The sequence below is a fragment of the Poecilia mexicana genome, unplaced genomic scaffold, assembly GCF_051168715.1.
Source record: "Poecilia mexicana isolate PSO_F unplaced genomic scaffold, ASM5116871v1 scaffold_16, whole genome shotgun sequence".
Taxonomy (NCBI): Eukaryota; Metazoa; Chordata; class Actinopteri; order Cyprinodontiformes; family Poeciliidae; genus Poecilia; species Poecilia mexicana.
In genome coordinates, this window is record NW_028263385.1 from 11147590 (window position 1) to 11163718 (window position 16129).

The 16129-nt window shown below is 38.1% G+C and overlaps 1 protein-coding gene across 1 annotated transcript in view; it reads right to left on the minus strand.

The window, feature by feature from the left end:
* Positions 1 to 497: 497 nt before the first annotated feature.
* Positions 498 to 16129, minus strand: part of tmem145 (transmembrane protein 145) — a 59390-nt gene continuing 43758 nt past the window's right edge. Inside the window, exons 9-15 of the mRNA XM_014985427.2 lie at positions 15797 to 15877; positions 15397 to 15475; positions 11661 to 11754; positions 8016 to 8188; positions 6792 to 6912; positions 6243 to 6431; positions 498 to 4467 (exon numbers count right to left, since the gene is read on the minus strand). Coding sequence (XP_014840913.2) covers positions 4228 to 4467; positions 6243 to 6431; positions 6792 to 6912; positions 8016 to 8188; positions 11661 to 11754; positions 15397 to 15475; positions 15797 to 15877 — 977 coding nt within the window. The 3' untranslated portion in view covers positions 498 to 4227. The remainder of the gene's footprint in view (positions 4468 to 6242; positions 6432 to 6791; positions 6913 to 8015; positions 8189 to 11660; positions 11755 to 15396; positions 15476 to 15796; positions 15878 to 16129) is intronic.

Consider the following 16129-nt stretch of genomic DNA (forward strand, 5'->3'; position numbering starts at 1 on the left):
AATCTTTCAATGAGACTAATTTATTAAGAGGCAACTTTGATTATCTGCACTTCAATTAGCACTTATTAGCGTGTGCAGAGAAAAAAGGTTTATTTACCTCTTAAAATGATGACAAAAACTTTCCCTATAAACGGGAAAAAAAAAGAGGTTAATGAAAGTTTTTAAAATATGAATTTAGACTGAATCACAACAGACAGAAAATAAAGATTTAATTGCAAAGCATTCACTGAAAGCTCAGTAATGGCTTTGGACAGTTCAATTAGACCAACTTATCGGTAATGACTGCAAAACATTTAGGTCTGCACGCTTCAGATCAGGACCGGGCTGGAAACCGTCCCCAGAGCGCTTTACTTTAATAGACCCTCATAATGAGAACAAATCCCAAACTCGATAAACAAATATCAGATTTAGTGTTTGGACTCCTGCCCCGGTTCCTCACTGGAACGCCACAGGCTCACAAATCAACACGGCACGCAAATAAAACAGCCAGACAAAGCTTTAAATAAAACCATATTTTAATTAGTTATTTTGAGAAAAATGATATATGTACAGCATCTTTATAATTAATATTATTTGACACCATTAAAATGCATCTGAATGGTGCTTTCGTGATGTGCTCTTAACCAGGTCGCTCTGAGTAGCCCATAAGCTGTGCTGTTCTCCGTCATGCACACACACATATTTTCTTCAAGTTCTTTCTCCACAACACTTTATGACAAATCAAACGTGAGCATTGACGACGCTTAAGCAACGTTTCCGATGTCGGTGCGCCTCTCCCCGTCTGTTCAGTCAAGTCATGGCAACAGCAGACGAAGTGGCAGACATGCCAAATACAAACCAGACATATTCAGAAGCAACGATTAGTATTCTAATTCAAGTATCTGTCAGTTTCACAAAGTTACACTTCTGGAAACACTCCTACAGGTTACACACCACAGTCCTAACATCGGTACTCCATGACAACAAGTTTGCCACTGAAATCTGATGGCTCGAAGCTGAGCACAACAGTTTCTCTAGTTCAAGATAAAACCACCGAAACTGTTTCGAACAAAGCACGAATTATTCCCGAAAATGTCTGAAAAACCGTTTTCAGTCCGTATTTACAGGTAGGAATAATTCTCCATGGAGTGTGAATACGGGTTTTTTTAAAGCAGTCCTATAAGATGGATCCGCACAAATAAACAGACCAAGACCAGGAACATTAAAGTGCTCCATGCAGGACAGACAAAATGTACAGTTATGCTGCTACTTTCACAGCTTCTTCTACAAGACTTTTTTTTTCTCCCAATATAAGGGGATAAAAGAAAAATATGAATATTTGTTCAGCTTTTTGCACAGCTTAAACATTAAGGTGTAAAAAGCCAACAAACGTAATGACTTGTGGTTCAGATACAAGACAGGGGTGAGAATAAAGTTCCTTCTTTAAAACACTGAAGAGAGAAACAGCCTGTTGGGTTTATGCTTGTTTTGGTAATTGGGAGTGAAACCAAGAATTGAAAACAACAGCAACAAAAAAACAGGAGGTTATTTGATTGTAGTTTTAAAATAAAACATATAAAAGTGAAATACAACCTTCTATTGTTTTGTAGTTAAAACCAGATGAGCAGGCATTTAAATGTCCTTCTCTAGGTTAAAATAATTTAAATAATCAGTAAAGAAAAGCAGAAGATATTATGTCACAAATTAAAGATTTGACGTATTCTTGTCCAAATAGTAAAAATATATACATAAGATATGTTTGAAGAGGACAGAGGAACCAGAGCCTCCAATTCAACCATCACGGTTGGTTGGTTGACTAATGCAAAGTAAACTGGTCAATTGTGAATATCTTAGGATTTAAATATGAATCATATAAAATTAAATAAAATCTCTGCTCAACCACTTCTTAAAACAGAAAAACGGCTTGCGTTTCAGTTTAATATGCTGTCTCAATATTAAAATCAAATCACTCAATGTTAGTCATTCCTGATATATTTTTTTTTTGAAAATCCAATTACCAAAACATGCAAAGGCATTGCTGGTTTTAAAATCACAGAATTCCCATTTTGATGGAAATCTTTACAAGAAGAATTAACCGAATAAAGTTGAAATTGTGACTTGTGACTAACTTCAGCATCACCCCCGTCCTTGTGCTGTATTGCATCAGCATATTCACCAACATCCACAAACACAGACGTGACAGTTAAAATCAGGGATATTCTGCACTCCAGTGAAACCAACTAAAAACAGCCCAGTATAAATAATATTTTACTAGGCATGGGCAGGTATTTGGCTTTATTATTATTATCATTATGAAAAGTACCATCATCAAAACCATTATGTATATTTAAGCTGCTCTAATTGGCAAACTGAAGAAAGGATGTGCTAGAAAACTGAACTTTACTTTATACTGTAACTAACTTACGTCAATTTGTTCAAGAGTTTAACAAGGTTAAATTATAAATAACACTTCACATTGTCAATGTTATTGATAAACTGTTCAGCCTCTTTACGTGCACAAGGTAATTTTAAAAGAAATATGCTTTCAGAGCTATGAGAAGTAGTGTGTTAGGGTTTCTAGCATCAGCAGTTTTAGATCAGTTTTTAAAACGAAAACAATTGGAAAATGTTTTAAATACACATGAACAGACAAGTCGGCTGATGAGCAGACGGATGATGTTCAGCTCAACCGGCTAAAGAAAAGGATGCGATTGTTAGGTAGATGGATGTAAGTGTGAAATTGCAAAGATACAAACTGGAGAGTACAATCAGTGTTTCCAGTTATTAATGGTTACTAATCCTAACCGTGCTAAATATTAATAAAAGTGGCTAAAGATCTCTCAAAATATCATTTTAAAGAAATAATGTTTTAGTTTTAAAATAACAGAGAACCCCTTTTCTACAGCATATTCTCTTTCTCTCTCATACACACACACACACACACACACACATGCACATTGTGACATTACCTCCTTACTTTACATACATTATCATGGCAAAATTGCAAAAACAAGTACATTTTTCATACTGTTGCAATTATTCAGATAATTTGGAATATGCTAAAAGTTATTAACGGCATGTTGGATGTTTACAAAACTAGAAATGATCCATGAATCTCTGATTACGGGCTCTCTAATGTTAAATATTAAGTTTAAACATTTCAAAAGATGTTGTGAAACTGTGTTTTTTATTTTATCTTAAGGTTACCAGAATTCAGAATATCATACCAGCCCATGCCTACGTCTACTTACAGGTTAAAAATACTGCAAGACAGCTTTGATTTGTATAGTAATTAACAAAGGTTTTGCAGTAAAAAAAAAACAAAAAAAAAACATATTGCAGCCTATTGTATGCATTTACAGAAGTGTGGATTTCAACACACACAATAAGCGAATATCTAAGGTCACATGGAGCACATATATCTGCTTCTCGGACGGAAAATACAACACAAACATGCATGTTTTACGAGTACTGTACTTTGGGGTGCCCAGACTAAATGTGACAGTTTACAGTTACACATCAGTATATTGATCCAGAAAAACCAGCTCCAATGAAGGCTTATATAGTAAGAATATAAATAAACACAACAGACTCCATATACCATAAATATATCTAAGTTTTATCAAAAATGTCTTAAAACATAAAAAAGTTGTGTTTTTTTATTTTATTTTATTTTATTTTAAACATAATGGCATGGGATTTCTCTGTGGTCGAAGCACCAACTGGAATGTCATGTTTAGGGGAAAGAAAACATGAATTAATCTCGTATTTTGAAATAAAACTATACATAATTGTTGCTCTCAACAGTTTTTAGCTATTTACAAACTCCTCCAGGCACACCATCAAATCCTCATGAATTTTTGAATAAAAGTATTTCAAGAATTTTGTTCATTTCCACATTGTGCACAGCTATCATTCTATTGCTCCGGCTACATCCACTTTGTCATCTTTCTCCCGTGTGCCTTCAACTGGTCAACATCAAATATTTATTGCTTCTTTATTCTTTTACAACCTCAGCCTTTGCGTCTTAGCCATCTCCCCACCCTAGCTTCTCCATACAGGTCAATTCCATTTCCAAGTTAAAAGGACCATTTAGGGATTTACTTTTGTGATGACTTCTCATGTATGTCCCTTCATCTATAATTCTTCTGTTATTTAGGATGACCTTTTTCTCTCCCACCAGCTTTGTAAATTCTGTCTGTAGCCTTCGTCCTTTCTGCCACAGTCTTTCCCGCTTTCTCATCCACTTCATGCCTTCGTCCCAAAGCCTCCTCCACCGCCGCTCTGCATGCTGAAGTACTCTGTGAAGGATGGAAGTCGAGGGGGCATCGGGGGAGAGCGGGAGGCGGGGCGTGGGGGTATCGGAGGTGGAGGTGGGGGCAATATCATGGTTAAGTCTGCAGCGGTGGTAATGATCTTTTGTTCGCTGTTCCTTGGCACGTCGGGTCCTTTGCGAGCAACTGTCTCTTCCACGGTCTTCACCGGATCCTGGAATTAAAAAGTTTTGAGGCATCATTTATATGATAATGACAACAATTCATACAAAAAGATATGCTAGGTGGAACAAAGCATATCTTTGTTCCACCTGGACTTTCAACACTCTCAGCACTAAGGTCTTCTGACAAATCGAAAAGCATGCTAATTTACCTCTGAGAATGTTTGACTGGGATAAAATAAAGATTTGGTTATAAACAGCAGGAAACCTGCATATGGATAATCACGTTCAGCCCATCATTACCCCGAATCTGTTAACTCAAAGAACCTCATGAGTGCTCATGCATGAAACTGAATCTCATGATAAGCTTGTATTTACTCTGAAACATTACAAACTCTAATTTAAAAAATCTGGCAACATAATTAACTGGAATTGTATTCTTCATCTGGATCAACAGATTTCACTTTTTTTTACAAAGTCTCTGTAAAGACTAATTTTTGAGTCTTACCACAAACAGTTTTAGGTCAAATTAGTCTAATGACATTTTGGTTCCTCTGTCTTTATAATGTTTGTTACTAATGTAGTCTAACAAACCTCTGCAGCCTTTACAGAATAGTCAGATACATAGAGATTAAATTACACACCGGTGGACCCTATTTAGTAATTATGTGACTTCTAGGAATCATAGCTTTCACTGAAGTTTATTTAGGAGTACCACAACAAAAAGCGACATCACACACTGTAAAAACCAAATTACAATTATCTTTGTTTACAAAGTTGGACTTTATGTCTTCTATAAATCAGTTAAATCTTTTAGATACAGGTTGTAGATTTCACAATAACAAATAGATTCCCAAATTTCCCCACACTGAAATTTAGATTTCTTTACTTTATCGGATAAAAGCAGATTAGAAATATTTTCAGACTTTTTAAATTGCACTGATACCAAGGTTATCATTATCAACAAACCAGGTCGCTAATCCACCACATGGTGAATTTTGTTCTGCTTAGACTTTGTAAAATTACTAATGTGGTAATGAAGCAAATATATTATGTCACGTGTCAAACACATTATGGAGATGAACATCAAAACTGGTGGTTATAACTTAAGAAAACGGGGCAAAGGTCCGGTACATCCTTTATATATCCTCTTTCCCCCCACAATTTTTGTATTGTTTTAAGAAAAAATAATAATTTTAGATGCCTGTTTGTTGCTACATTATTAAAGGAGGAATGCTGTAGCTGAGAATTGCAGCTCTTTTCCCGTCACTCATCTCTATGTAGTGTAAAAAGCAACACCTTCAGAGCTGAAAGTAACCGAAGCAAGACAATTCATCAGAGAAAACACAACAACTTAATTAAGCCTTGCCATGAATTTCTGCTCACACTTATATTTAATTTCACTCAAGAGTTTTAGTGTCAGGCGTATTGTTATGCAATGCGTCATCCCCTGGAGGAGATAAGTATTTTGCTGAGAAATAATCCCTGAAAACACGCTCCCTCGCAAACTGCGCTGCCGCCCCAATCGCTTTCTATTTTCAGGCACTTCTGTTCGATAAGACAGCAGTTAATTTCAAGCTACGTTTGACACACAAAAAGCATCAGAAAATGAGTACACTAGAGCCCTTATCTAATTAAATGTAGCAAGCGCTGCAAAATAATGGGGAATTTATAGTGGATATTATATAGTCAGTACATGCGGCGTAATATGTATCTCGTTGCGGTTTCTGCTTCTTCCTTTTGTTTCATTAGTTCTCAAATGAGATGTTCTGGACTGCATATCAACCGCTCAAATGTATCCAGGAACACACATCACATTTAGACTTACTGATTGGATGGAGAAGAGCTCGGTGAAGTTGGGCTGAGAATCTCCGAGGAAGGAGCTGTTCCCATAGGCGTGGTGGGGGAAACTTTCCCCTCCCTCGCCTCCTTTGGGGCTGGACTGCAAGATCCCAATCTGGGAGGTCCGAACATGATACGGGAAGTTCTTGTTGGCTGCTGATGGTCTCGTAATGACCTAAAAAAAAAAAGAATAAATTCATGAGGAAATATAAATATTCTTCAATGTTTATTCAAGATAGCTTGAGGAATATGTCTGTAACCTATAAGCTCTAGGTAAAGACAAAGACATGGGAGGTGTGTGGTGAGGACCGAAGATGTTTGACAGAACGGTACGGCCCATTAGTTGAAGAACTGTGCGTTTAAGGTTACGAAGAGATGGATAATGATGTGTGGAGGAGACGTTCCCGAGCTACGCAGTAAGAACTCATGGATTGTCAATTATGTATGACAGACTGTGGCAATAATGACTCCTGAATAATGCCGGCTCTACAAAAAGGTGCCGGGGTCCGCATGAGCACGTGCGTGTGGTACGAACAAGGAAAACGATGTGAGCGTAGAGGTGGATGCCGAGCTGAATGCCGTTCACAATCTTCTCCCGAGCCCATCGAGGAATCCCGAAGTTGGCGATCAGAGCCATCACAGGCACAGCGAAAAACCTGAGGAAGAAAAAAAATAGAAGAAGACATAAGAGAGAGGAGGGAGAACATTAAAGTAACTGATGAGAGTATGGTTTGATGGTGAGATACAGAGAGCTCAGGGAGTAAAATATGTAAAGCGCTCAGAGTGATAATGATGGAAGGAGAGAAGTGGATAATGAGGCAGGGGATAGTTGCTGCAGTGAGAGAGAGATAATATTAGTCTTTGTAATCTATGCTTCATTTTCAGCCTCTACTATTAGAAGCACTGGTTGAAAAGCCGAGAAACTAAACCAACCATCTTTAACATTTTTGTCTTTTTTTTATAAGATGTGAACTATCTATCACATATGGTTTCTTGCTAATGTTCGTGCCTCTGTATTTTATGTTACAACCAAAAACAACAATGAGTTTTATGGTATTTTATATGATTTCATATGACATATTGTTTCTCATTATTGTGACATTTAACAGATTCTTTTTGGTAATTCTAACTAAGAAAGGATGATGTATGTGTCGTTTTATTCAGTTTATGTAAACATCTGGTTTCAACTGTGTAAGAAATGTAAGGAGTTGGAAAGTTGAGGAAGATTTGTGTTGAATTTCTGGAAACTTTTCATAGGAAGTAAAGATGGTGAATTTTCCTAAAAACATTCCATCAAATATTTATGGGAATAAACTGGGAGTTTGAGATAATTTAAACAAACTATCATATTTATGCATTAATAATTCTTTTTTGTAACAAAAACGGTTTAAACTGCTTGTTTGGGAGAGCAACATTTTATTAAAGTGCATCAACTTTTGTAGTTGTAATGGGACAAAATGTGAAACAAGTTCAAGAAACATTATTATTTTTCACAGGCATTGCATAATTATTCTCACACATGAAGTCTGAACAGCTCATTAATATAGATATCCTCCAGCTATCTCTCATCTGGGAATAATTATCTGCAACATAAGACGAGCACAATGTTGGGACTTCCCCACCTCAAGCGCCAGCTATCTGCTTTAATTTTTGTTTTGACTGAACTACATAATTAAAATTTAAAGATCACAGAGAAATGTACAAGCCTCATCAGCTCACATGGTGCAATAGTCAGCGACAAGTGGAGATGGTGTCTCACCATAGAGTGTATGTGGTGAAGAACGGGATGTAGAAGGGCTGTTTTTCAGGGTAGTGTTTCAGCGAGACCAGCACGGCGTAGCAGAACCACACGTAAGCGACCAGCTGCAGGCCCATCAGGCCGTAGCCTGCGGGGCTGTCGTAGGCGTAAAGCACCTCACCTGGGTCAAAGAACTGGCACAGGAACACGAGACGCGTTAAAAACAAGCAGAAGCTTAATACAGAGAAAATGTGCAGACTGTGTCCTATTTCGTAATGATGGATTGCTCATGGGTTAGCTGATCTGCCGCGGTGACCGAGCCAAGAGCAGCTAGTTCCAGTCTGTGCGAAGGTTTGACATTGACACTTCTCCACATCTAGGGCATCGGCATGTGTGCTCACAGCTCCGTCTGGGTGTGTGTGTGTGATGTGTGTTTGCATGTGCAGACAATGGATTGTATTTCACAATCCAGTGACTGGATACAGGCTCTGACTTTGCACAGTTACTCTTGCTGCTACATAATGCATAGTGCTAAGGGTTCGGCGTGGAGATGTTCGGGATGCACTCGGCCAACCAGAGCCTGGCAGACTTCAAACTGCAGTCACACAGTATCGGGTCCAAATTTCAAGTCTTAATTTCCGTTCCTCCTCCAACCTAGTTTCGCTTATTTTAGACAGAGCTCCCCAGAGTTTGAAGCTCTTAAATAGCAGGGCCTGTGCAAAAGGGCAGGCGGCTGATAAATCATACCACTTCAGAACCACGTATTGGAAGAGACGGCTGCATGCTTCAATATCAGAAATAGCGCAGATACTTCTGCAGCCTTCTTCTCCTCTGGGGTCATTACCACCCTGAATTCAAAGGCTGTAATCCACCGTCTCTAAATGGGGCAGCGTTACATCTGACTGTGCAGAAGCCTTCTCACTGAGCAAAGATTTATGTACTACTTTTTGCTCCTCTGTGAATTATTAATTCATAAGATCATGTGCTGGTTAAATGTGTTATCCCCTTTCAAGAAGACAGAAAAAACAGGGGGTGGGGGTTACGAAGATTAAAGTTTCTCAATATGCTGATTAGAAAAATCCAACTTTCAAGGAAATACGTAAAGATCACTAATCTGGTATTTACCACTGAAAGCAAATATTATAACATAGAATACACAGTGCATAAAAAAGTTCACTTTTAATAAGAATTGTTGTATTCTTTACTTAGGAAGCATGCTTATTCTTCTTCTCGGAATTTAAAATCTTGAACCAAAACTAATTTTTATATGTTTTTGCAGTCAAGTTGATGCATTTGTATAATTAGTAAAATGTCAATGTAATGAGTTTCTGACAGAAAAAGCCATTACAGCCCACGCTCATCTGCAGGGCACATTCTTTCATGAATATTTATGAGATTATTGAGAGAAAAAAAAAAAGCTAAATAGAGCTTTAACATATGTGGACAAGGTTTGCTGAGCCGTCCGTGGCCAGGAAACTCGCACTAAATGCACCAGTTTCTGCCTGTGTGTTTGTTAGAAAGGAAGTTACAGTAGAATAGAATAGAAATAACTTTACAATCTGTTCCAACTGGGGGCTTCACCAACAAGTATTTCCACATAATTACGTAAACTAAGAAACTATTAAGTCAGCTTCAGTGATACTTTGTGGAGAAGAGGAACAAATATAAATCTCAGACATCCAAATATTTACGATTTATTTCACATATATTGGGAAAGCCAGTGGTGGGACTGTGCTCTTTTAACTCTTCTGTTGAATAGTTAATATCTATTGACTGAATCTGTCTATTCTATGTCTGACTGTTGCAAACCATAAAGTATTGACCATTGAAGAACTGGTCAAAAAAGTTAACTTCAAGAATTCATTTTTAAAAGGTTCCTCTTACTAAACAGTATGGAGTTTCTCAGTTTTGTGGACTTGCAATTACGCATCATTAATTCACAGAAGAAAATAAAAAGGCTAAGTGAAGTGCGAAAAAGTCAGAGTTCAACTCCTTGCAACGGAGTGAGACTAAAGAGATGCAGATCTAAATGTCAACAAGCTCAATGTCACCACCATAAGATGTTTAGCAGGTCAACAAACACCATGATTATCATCCTAATTAAGTCTGTGAACAAACTAAGAGCCAATTAACAAATCAGCCCTGCTGTTTTTTTGTCATTTGTTGATGAATATTTAATTGGGTCAAGGTCTCTGCATCCTTACTTTTTATCTGGCTGACAGATTTATTGGATGCTGTAACATTAAACAGCTCTTTAATGGTGTAATAAGCAGAAGTAACTAATTAGTAGCTGTCAGACTGCGGTTGATGCAACATAGTTTCACATCTTGCCATGTTTGTTGCTGTATCTAAAAATGAGTTTTATGGGAATCTAAATATTAAGAAATGAGGCACACTTTGTGAAATATTAAAACCAACTACGTATACGATGGCTCTGTAAATTGTTCTGATGAGCTCCTTTGACACATTTTGTGCACATTGGGGCAAATGGAGAAAAATTCAGTGTACTATGATTTTTGAGAACTACACACACAAATATATCTATCTGACTTTAAACATAAGGTCTTTTGATAGTTTCAACAAATCTTAGCATTCAACAGGTTTTATCTTTTTGTTTTTGCTATAACAGATTATCTATCCCTGCAGTTTTCTAGCTGGATGTTTTTGAGTGTGCAAACAGTTCTTTACGACCATCTAGAACAGCAAGAATTTCTTATTGTGTAATTTGTTTTTATTACTATTTTAACTGTCTTGATATTTTCTGCTTGCAGAACCAATAAGCAAAGTAGGCACACAGCAGCTTTAAACCCTTTTATATTATTTTGCCACATAAACACAGTTTTTCCTTTGAGGTTTCCTTTTATTGAACATAAAGAAACTGAAGAGCTTCATTTCTGATACAATGTCCAGGAGTTTTCTGCATCAATAGAAGAATAAATGTTGTTCATCTGAAACATTAGTTTTGAGTTGTGATTTTTTTTTTTTTCCCTGCAGTAATATTCTTATAAGCCTTTCCCCTGGCAACTGTTTAATCCTGTTTTTTTTTAAGCAAGTCATCGACTGAAATCAGTTTTTCTGAACACCTTTAGATCAGAGACACTTGCTTTAAGCATTGTGTGAGGAACGAGTTTATATTTAATTTAACTTTAATTAACCCGTTTATTCTACTCTATAAAATAGCCTGACATGACCTTTGATTTCAATTGGAGTTAAATTAATGAAGTGAATTTAATTAAATTGTGTCTGTGAAACCTAGGAACCGTAGAAACCGTGCTCTCTGGGGGATGTTCTCTGGTGCTTCCCTTGCAGCTTTGAAATTCTTATGTTTGTGGAGATTAGCATTTCTGATTCACTCTGGCGGCTTCCTTGTTTTTGCCACATTGGAACAGAAACCAGAAACAATCGCCCCAGTTATGCAGGAACATGTTCAATTATTAATGTGTTTAATTTTTATTTCAATGCAAGTTGTTACGAATCTTTGTGGCTGTGTTTTTGAAGATAGTACCCTACTCCCACAGTTACAGATGCCAAAAGTTCAGACCAGCAGCGATGAGCGGAGCAACTAAAGTTTAATCACCGATTTATCCGAGTAAGGATAAACGTATGGCCTTGCTGCTACGTGTAGAACTGAATGTGTGTGTAGAGAGTGTAATGTGTATACTGCACCTCTGCCTCATAGATGAAGAGGATAACATAGGTGATTGTGTAGACTGTCATGTAGATGCTCAGCTTAACAGAGCCACTGTGGCTGATCCTCGCCCTGCCACACAGAAACAAACCAGGCGGGTCAGAGGTCAGACACACATTTGAAGGAAGATAAAAATCAAACACACTCAGACGCACTAAGAGATGCACAGATGAAAGGGACAGATGCAGGTGCACACACGCATTATGCATCTGATCGGTGACGCTGTAGCAGCTAGCTTAATGCACGAATAGAAACTGAACACGGCCGATCTCTGTTTATGAGTTGAAGGTAGCTCAGGTGGATTTAAGACCGGCTTAAAACCTAACCCGGCCATACAATGTGTAAATTATTAACATAGTACCCAACGTAAACTTTTAAGAAAGTTAAATATAAGTTATTAAGTAATTAACTTAATAACTTTGTCTACTTGGCTCTGGTAGTTTAGTCCATTGCTTTTAACACCATGGCCATCCAACTTCAGCAAAAGACAGGCCATACAGGAAGATTCATAATGGTAATTGAAAATAGTTTTGGGAAACTACTGAAATCTTTATGTTTCCACCAACCTTCTTCAACTTCCTTTATGCTTGTTTTACATGATAAAGGAGCAGGTAGAGGATACGGTACCAGGAACATATCGCAACAAACAGCAACAAGCCAGTTCCTGGAGTAGAATCCTGTTGCTGAATTACTGATAATACTAAATTGTCAGAAGGAAATGCTCATGGTTTGCTCTGTTTGAATCTTCTCAGGAAAAGATAGCAAAGCAAGAAAAATCCACAAAATTTGAACAGTGGTCAAAACAAAAAGCCATTTATCCAGTTGTCTAACATAGCATTGCATCACAAACTAATGAGAGCGGGAGCTGTCACTCTATGTCTTTCCAGCCTGAAAATTGGAATTTGAAAAAAAATGAATTTAGAAAACTGGCAGCACCAGTGACAGCTGAGCCAGGAAGGCACTTTTCCAGTCAGGTGTAAGATGGATAAATGCTGATGTTCCAGTGAGAAAAGGCACTCATAAATAATCTATTGTGCAGTCGAGCTGTAAGTCACAAGAAAATGTCCACTAATCCTCGCCAGAGGAGGAGGGAAAAAAAAACAAAACAACAAACCACCACTGGAAACAATTTGACTCAAATTACTTGAAAACAACTCAACTGCCCAACATTTCAGTGCTAATATTTTATATCCTGAGGACAAAACTGTTATGCAGTCACACTATGAGTTCAGCTTCACAACACATAATCTGACTGACACATGGCATTATCATGTTGTGAGACAGGGTTGGTGGCTGTGACAATGAGGGACAGTGACTCAGCTAGAAGAGACACAGAATGTAGCAGACGTGCAGAAGAAAAGACTAAATACATGCATACACTAGTGGTGTAACGTCTGCTTGCACAGTGACATCTCGCATTATTAAAATTCTACATTTTTTCTTATTAAAATCACCCTTGTGATTTGAAGCTATATCCGCTTTCAACCTGTATTCATCTGTCAAAGTAACTATAAGCTACTATCATCTATCCAGGACATACGTTAGTGTCTAACCTATGGGGAAAATGCCACCATATTTATAAAAAAGACCAAAAAAAAAACTTGTATTTTTCTGTTTTAATATAAAATAGGCTTGAGCGAAAATCTTGGCCATAGGCCTCTTTTTGACAAATATGGTTGAAAATACATGCCCAAAATGAATTGAATGTATCTCAAGAACTACAGAGTTTATTTTAATTGTTTTGGTATCAAAATAAAGGCAAGACTCTAGAGAATATGTTACAGCTCTAAAACCCACCCTGCCTGTTACTGAGGAAAGTGAATTAATATGATACACAGCAGAAATTAAGCAAAATATCTATTTCCGCCAAAAAAAAAAACAGTTCAATATATGAAGATTCCTTTCAAAGCATGTTTACTACATGTTTTGGATGTAGTAAACAACAGTACACAATCTGACCTTTTACTGTGCCAAGTTTCATGGAAAGAAAGTGAATCACATGAGTTTTAGAGAGGTACTACTTGATAAAAATCTAGGCGGACCTTCCAAATTAGCCATTTTGGCACAATTTGTGCCATTTGAACTTTCTCAGTTTTTTTTCTGTAGGTTCTGTTTCAATTATTTATTCTTATAGAATAAATGATTACTTGTCATAGATAAGTAATTACATCTAATAACAATTGTTTTTGGGGGTTCCTTTGAAAAAAACATTTCCTCCTGGAGTCTCTAGTCTGCGCTCTGCGCTCTGCGCGTAAAACCATGCAGTTCTCAATACAGATATTCAAACTTACGCGGGGCGGTTTCTCGGGATCCCATTGGCCAATTTTGATGATTGACACGTCTTTCGAACCGTCAGAGCCAATAGAATCCGAGGGCGTTGACATTAATACGGAAGCTAAAGCCATTCACCAATTAGAGGACGGGAAACGCATGTGACGTGCATTGACGGAGTTCGCCTCTACATTTTTATATGGAAGCCCAGGAGGCGGAAGAGGCTCTGGGCAGAGCCGAAAACAGTATGAGATGGACTTAGGGAAAATGGATTATCGAACCAAGTGGAAATATTTAGTCTAATAAGGATTATGACCACGAAACAGCAAAGGTAGGACTGAATTTATGTTTTTCGCTTCGTGAAATTAGCGATTTCTTTTTTTCTTCTTCAGCTGCTGGTTCAGTGAGTTTTGCACGTAGCGTGGTGATTCTGGTATTGTTGGAAACGGCAGAGCTTCGGCTTTACTCTGGTTGATAGTTTGTGGGCTTTGGGAATAGTCGCTCTTTCACTGTTGCATTTTTTACCGCGTATGCCTCGTTAGCCTCGTTAGCATCTAATTACGTTTCGTTTTATCAAGCTACTTCGTGTTCAGGCTGGGTGTTGTTGATGTAGAAAATATTGTTTGTATCATTTAGAAGAGCTTTTTCCCGATCTGTGGATATGCAATATGCCTATATTGATAAATGTATAGCATGTTTTTTCAATCGATCTTGTTGCGGCAAGCGCAGAGGACCCAAATTTGGGTCCTCTCGCGACAAACAGGTTAATGAATGTTCTGTTTGTAACTTGCTATTTTTCTTTGGAAAAAGCATTAGCAGGAGTCAAAAGTTGAGCTGCTGATGTTTTTGCAGTTTTTGTTGATCAGAAATACTTCATAACATCCAAATTAGCTTTTTTTTTTTTTTCAAAGTAAGAGAGAAGTCCAGCAGTCTTCGTTCAGCCAGCTGACCAGCATTGTGCAGCAATAGCTAGAGGAGGAAGAGTGCAGTGCTACTCTATGCTCCATACGACAGGAGGAAACTCAGGTCATTCAAGGATTTTCTCATTTTACCAATGGGACATAAATCACAGGAAAGGTGTGATGGCAAATTTTAGTCCAATAGTTTATGAAGTAGTTATTAAGATATTATGTCGTGTTGACAAGGTCTGCAGTGTAAGACTTCTTACCGTCCCTGCCAACAACACTTCATTATACAAGCTCTACAGAAGCCTCTGACACTTTTTGTTCATGTGGCCAAATGTTCGATAATCAGATTCTTTTAATCATAAAAAAATTAAGAAACTGAGATTTTCAGTTTCCCCAAAAATATTGCCTAAGGTCTCGTTTTCCGTTGAAGTCCGTATCATGTACCGTCTCATTTCATGGGCTGGATGCAATGTTACACCCCTAATGTGTTCACACCTAAAAGTGTAGAAAAAGGACAATATTCCCTCTCTCCCACCTGGTGACGGTGAAACCTTTACCCAACAGTATGAGCATCAGAAGGAACACCAAGAAACTGACGGAGAACAGTAATTTCCCTGGAGACAGACACAGAGGTGGAGAGCGAGAGAGAGAGAAGACAGAGGAGGTAATTAGGTTGTAGTTTTTGAATCTGTGACATCAGAGGGGAACAATAAAATCAGGTCATAATACACGTATTGCAGACACACACACACACACAGTCGCTTTAAGTCGTATATTGTCCTGCCTACACCCATCCAACCATCTACAAGGTCTCTTCAAACATACATGCATCCATCATGGTCCACTCAACCGCTCTGCTCTGACAGTGACTGATCTTCCAGCCGGACTCTGTGTCAGTCATTCAGCCAGTGACCGATCCAGAGGGAGAAACTCACCGAGTATCTTCAGGCTGCCGTTGCCAACTCCATCCCTGGCATACAGGCCCCAGTAGACACAATGGAACATTAGGCTGAGCACTGCCAAGTGGAAAAAGATGGAGGGTGGAAAGAGAAATGAGGAATATAAGAGACAGGAGGGATAGGTTAGCAGGCGGTGAAGAAAGGGAGACGAAGGCAAGGGAGACGTGGGATTAAAGCAGAGAGAAGGGAATAAAAATGGAGCAACAGAAAGGAAGAGAGAAGTAGGGAGAGTTGGGAGGAGGAGACGATGAGGTGAATTCATGGGAGGCAGAAGAGAAGAGAAAGGTTTTGGGGACAAGAAAGCGACAG